This window comes from Propithecus coquereli, unplaced genomic scaffold, assembly GCF_000956105.1.
Source record: "Propithecus coquereli isolate 6110/MARCELLA unplaced genomic scaffold, Pcoq_1.0 Scaffold353, whole genome shotgun sequence".
NCBI classification, from domain to species: domain Eukaryota; kingdom Metazoa; phylum Chordata; class Mammalia; order Primates; family Indriidae; genus Propithecus; species Propithecus coquereli.
The window spans coordinates 695,572-701,368 of record NW_012149208.1 but is presented as its reverse complement, the minus strand read 5'-3'; the positions used below and the strand labels follow the sequence as shown (position 1 = coordinate 701,368).

At 40.7% G+C, this 5,797-nt stretch overlaps 1 protein-coding gene across 1 annotated transcript in view; it reads left to right on the top strand.

The window, feature by feature from the left end:
- The window catches only part of CATSPER3 (cation channel, sperm associated 3), a 40,323-nt gene that overhangs the window by 2,779 nt on the left and 31,747 nt on the right, over positions 1-5,797 (top strand). Inside the window, exon 2 of the mRNA XM_012651302.1 lies at positions 866-1,019. Within this exon, the coding sequence (XP_012506756.1) occupies positions 866-1,019 (154 nt within the window). The remainder of the gene's footprint in view (positions 1-865; positions 1,020-5,797) is intronic.

Below are 5,797 nucleotides of genomic sequence, written 5' to 3'. Positions count from 1 at the left end.
AATACTATAAATACTACTGGGATAAACATCTTTAGCCAGAGTCACTGTCTATATTCCAGGTTATATTCTCTTGGAATATTAATAGATTGGTGGGGGCAGAGGATATGAATGGTTCTAAGGCTTTTCAGAAAAGTTGGTCAATTTATGAGAATCGCAATTTATGAGAATGCCTCATCATTCTACACTGTTGCCAGCATTAAATATTATCATGTTTCTATCTTTGCTAATTTTCTAAACAAAAATAATGGCTTTACTTTGCATCTCCCTGATGAGTATCACTATTGAGTATTTTGGGAGAAGTTAATTGGCCTTTTTTATTTCTTTCATGAATTGATTATGTGCTCATTTTCTCTTAAGGTGTTCAGTTTTTAATCACTGATTTGTAAGTATGTGTATGGGTGATTATTTAATTATTATCAGTTTTTCATAGTAGACTGGCAATATTTATTTAATTTTGCTCGTGTTGTGTCCCCTGTGCCTGGCGTGTGGTTGTCACTAAATAAAGATTTGTCAAATGAATAAATGAAGATGACACTTTGTTTTGCTTGAGAAGGAGTGGTGACCATTCTTTTTCAGAGGTCCAGGAAGAGGAAACTGAGTAACTGAGTGGGGACAGACTATTGTGATCATTATGCATATTTCAGGGATCATTATTCAACATTTCTTTTCTTTTCTTTTTTTTTTTTTTTTTTATGAGAAGGAAACAACCAAATTATTCAACATTTCATTGCTACTTAAAAGTATATGTAAATTTATATTCACTGAACGGGGAAAGCAGATCCTTGTCCCTACAAAAAGGTGTGCACTGTGTGGGGATCTAGCCCTGTTGTGACATAACCATACCTCTTATTCAACTTTTTAACAGGAGGAAAGATGAGCAGTGTCGGGCATTTGTGAAGAGAGTCATAATGAGTCGTCTCTTTCAGATCATTATGATGAGCACCATCTCACTGAATGCCTTTTTCATGGTCTTATGGACCAGTTATAAAATAAGATACCACTTGTTCAGAGTTTTGGAGGTAAGCAGACAAAACGGGTCCATTTTCTTCTGTTTTACTTGTTTTAGTTCTGAAAATGTAAGATTTTTAAGACATTTTGTCTCAAGAAATTTTCTCTAGAAATTCTAAGAACCTTTAAAATACATTCTAAAATCTGTGAGAATGGTGGTAGGAGCAGCTGTGGTGACATAGTTTTTAAATCTCCCTGAGTCCCTTCTTAAAAACAGACAGAGCAACTGGATAGTAAAGGCAAGAACCCATGGGCGGCATTTGCAATAAAACTAGTTAACAAGATCTCCTCACTATAAGCCACAAGAACTGCATAGTATTAGCCTCTGCGAGGGAGGAAACAGAGGGAAGCCATTAAGTATTGATTAGAAAATGTGATGGGCTGATGTGAGAACAGCGTTTGATATCAGGAAGGGTGTTGTCTAATCCAATACTGGGTCATAGCAAAAGGTTCCTGGGGCCAGAATAGTCCAGACACCATGAGTTTTCAAAACTGACCAGTCAGAGCTGCCCTTAAAGACAGGACCTCACACTTAGGAGACGTATTGGAAATGGAATAGAAATTGAGCAGATTACAGACAGACAGATTAAGGGAGAGAAGGTTCAGATGAAATTAGGGGAAGGGAACAGAATCAGGAAACCTCAAATATCAAGCTATCACATTTATTTTTTATTTTTATTTTTTGGGGATGGGGTGTTGATTCTGTTGCCCAGGCTACAGTGCAGTAGCATCATTATAGCTCACTGCAGCCTCAAACTCCTGGGCTCAAGTGATCCTCCTGCCTCAGCCTCCTGAGTAGCTGGGACTACAGGTGTGTGCCACCACATCTAACTAATTTTTAACTTTGCTGTAGAGATGGGGTCTTGCTGTTGCCCAGGCTGGTCTTGAACTCCTGGCCTCAAGTGGTCCTTCCACCTCGGCCTCCCAAAGTGCTGGGATTACAGGCATGAACCACCACACCTAGCTGCTACCACATTTTAAAACACAACACAAAAACAGAAGAAAGAGCTCAGTAAAGTTAGAACCACATCTTCTAAAAATTCAGGAAAACTAGTTTTATGTTAAAAAGCGCAACAGAAAAGGATTGACGTCAAATCCTTTATACAAAATCCTATAATACAAAATTACTATAAGAAAAAAGACAATGAGTTGGAGAATAATATCCTTATATAGGTTGAGCATCTCTAATCTGAAATCTGAAATGCTACCAAATTTGAAACTTTTTGAACACTGACATGATACTAAAAGGAAATACTCATTGGAGCATATTGAATTTCAGATTTTCAGAGTTGGGATGCTTAACTGGTAAGGATAGTGCAAATATTCGAAAATCTGAAAAGATTTGAAATTTGAAACACTTCTAGTCCCAAGCATTTCAGATAAGGGATACTCAACCTATAGAGAATGAAAGCCTACTGCAAAGACATGCCCACAAAGCAGATGAAAACTGTAGCATATGACTTTAAAGCATATGATTTTGACACAAGGTAAATATTTAAGAAAATGATACTGGATAGAAAAGAACAGAAATGAAGTGACAAAAAACTCGGGAAAGAATTAGAAATAAAAGAAAGATTTCAAAAATGAAGACTAAACTAGACAGATAATAGCTTATGAGAATATAGGATTAAATGGAGGAAAATTTTTCAAATCAATAAGAAATGAGATGAAAAGGATTTAGGAGAAAATGATGAACACTGAAGATTGGAAGAGATCCAGTGTAAGGATAATAGGAGCCCTTGAATTTGAAATAAAACAAAAACAGAGCTAAGGAGTAGAGCAAACACTAAAATCTACAATCTAAAAAAAGTTACCTGAAATAAAAGATTTAAAACTGTATGTTGGACTGGGCGTGGTGGCTCACGCCTGTAATCCTAGCACTCTGGGAGGCCGAGGCGGGCGGATCGTTTGAGCTCAGGAGTTTGAGACCAGCCTGAGCAAGAGCGAGACCCCGTCTCTACTAAAAATAGAAAGAAATTACTTGGACAGCTAAAAATCTATATAGAAAAAATTAGCCAGGCATGGTGGCGCATGCCTGTAGTCCCAGCTACTTGGGAGGCTGAGACAGAAGGATCGCTTGAGCCCAGGAGTGTGAGGTTGCTGTGAGCTAGGCTGACGCCACGGCACTCACTCTAGCCAGGGCAAAAGAGTGAGACTCTGTCTCAAAAAAAAAAAAAAAAGGAAAACTGGGCTCTTCCCTGCTGCTTTCAGCCAGCTCTCTCTCCTCACCCCTCCAAGCATTGTGAAAGAATTCTTTACATTTTTAATCTGTTTTTCCCTGAAAAGTATGCTTTGGTACTTAAAGAGGGAACACACATTGCTGGCAATGAAGAGCTTAAAAAAATAAATAAATAAAGAGAGAAGGCACAGAAGCATGCCAGTAATGGCTCCTGGAGACGAAATCCCACGACACTCAGCTGTCTGAGTGAGCACAAGGATCTCTGATGCCATTAATCTGTGTATTCGTAAAGCACACGATTACCGAGGGCCTTCTGTGCCCCAGGGGATTAGGCGCATTGACGTACTGGGACAGGTGGAAACAGACAGAGACCTGATGCAGGCTCTCTTGGAGCAGCCGCCCCAGGAGGCCACTGTGGATGGACATTGGGCAGGAGCCCCAGAGGCATTAGGGGACTTGTGACCAAAGGGGGCAGTCAGAGTGACAGGAGGAGCTGATCCATGAGGGAGAGCACATAGAGGGAGAAGATGGGGACAAAGTTTGAATCTTGGGGACATTAATCATACTGATTCTTAAAGTTTTGCTGTTGATGATTTTAAATGGAGAAAATGAGTAAATGTTTCCTAGTTCTGTATATTGGTTGCCCACAAGAGTGTTTTCCTACCTGGAATGGTCATATCCACTTGATTTAGAATACCAGGGACGGCACCTCCTTTTCTTACAGCTCAAGAACTTAGGTTTTCAGGAAATTTTCCGATTTAGCCACTAAACACGTGACACGGGACTACCCAGATCCCTCTGTCTTGATTCGCCTTGAAAGCCACAGCAGTTAGGAGGAGAGTGAGGAGAACATATCAAGAGTTAAACAGAGCAAAAATCCCCGTTGCTCTTGTACGTAAAACATATCTACCCCACATGCTCAGCCCATACATTGTATTTAGGTGGTTTATACGTGCACATTCCATGCCTGTAGTTAGCCACTGCAGGGCGTATGTTACCTTCTCTGCGCCTCCTGTTTTCTTCTAGCCCCAAACCCGTTCAAACCCATTAAAATCTTTCCTTGTCCTTCAAAGTGTTTCCAGTGCTGTGCTCTGGAGGTGTCCTGTCACTCTTAGGACCCCAGAGAACTTTGCTTTTCCCCCTTATATAACTTAACCTTTTCTAACACATTATTAAGGGCCTTTGTCTACCAGATGAGGGCACTTCCTGAAGAAGGGAGTGTCTTTGGCCTCCCTCTAACGACTCCCAGCTTTAGCCCAGAGCCTTGTGATTGCTGGGTGCTCAGAACCTTGTTGCTGAACTGAGGCACTCACAGTCTCCTTGGGAAGAGAGATCTGTGGGTAGGCACGCCGGGGAGCTCCCCTTCAGGGGCCTGCAGGCTAGTAACGCACCGGAATGCCCGAGAGTGACCTCATAAAGCAAGGATTCCCTTCATGGATGCGTCTCTGCTGCCTCTTGGAATTCAGACGCCGAGGAAATCCTTAAGCAGAGGTTTTCTGTTGGATGGTAAAAGCAAGGAATAAAAATTGAAAATTTGGAAAATGTCTCAATCCTTAAACCAGAACCCCTTGAAAGTCGTTTTTAGTTCACTGCTTGATACTGAGCCAGCGGATTTCTGTGCAAGATTCAGAAACTTTAAGTAAATATTCTCTATTTCCATTGCTTGTTAAGAAATGTACAATTGGAAGTGTGGGGACAGGGTGTCAGTGTTCTCTTAGCCTCTTCCCTCGGGTACTCTCATCTGCTTCCCAAATTGAGGTGCATGTCCTTGATAAATCTGGTTTCTTCTGTTGGTGAGGTTGGCATACTGTTACTTGACCTGTAGATAGTTTGACTCAGTTTTGTGCTTTCCTTTCCTCCCCTCCCCTCCCCTTCCCTTCTCTTTCCAACAGGGTCTCACTCTGTGACCCATGCTGGAGGGCATGGCCTCATCATAGCTCATTGTAACCTCAAACTCCTGGGCTCCAGTGATCCTCCCACCCCACAGGGACTATAATTGTATACCACTATGCCTGGCTAATGTTTTAATTTTTATAGATATGAGGGGGTCTCACTATGTCCTACAGACTGGTCTTAAACTCCTGATCCTCCTGCTTTAGCCGTCCAAAGTGCTGGGGTCACAGGTGTGAGCCACTGTGCCCAGCCAGTTCTGTCCTTTTCTATTAGCTACTGTGTTAGACAATTTGAAGACTTTATTTGGGTAATAGTCACCATCTCAAATCAGATGATGAAAATTTCACATCTGGTTTTTATAGATTGGGAAAGTATATACATTCTATATATTTTTTTACTGTTATGAGGATGTGTTCATTTGTTACATATAATGGGGGGAAAGTAATACATACTCTTCGAGAAAAATTGCAAAGCACAGCTAAATAAGCTCATCATGTGTAAGCAGACACTACCGACATTTTACCATATTTCCTGCTGAATTTTTCAACCTATTTTTTGCACAGGTGAGATAATTTTGAGCAGAGACTTCTGTATCTTGTTTTTGTGTTTTGCTATCCAGTGGGTCATAAACATTTTTCTAGATCATGAAAAATTCGTAGACATATTTTAATGTCTGCATTTCATGAGATGGATATGACTTAATTTATTTAACTAGTC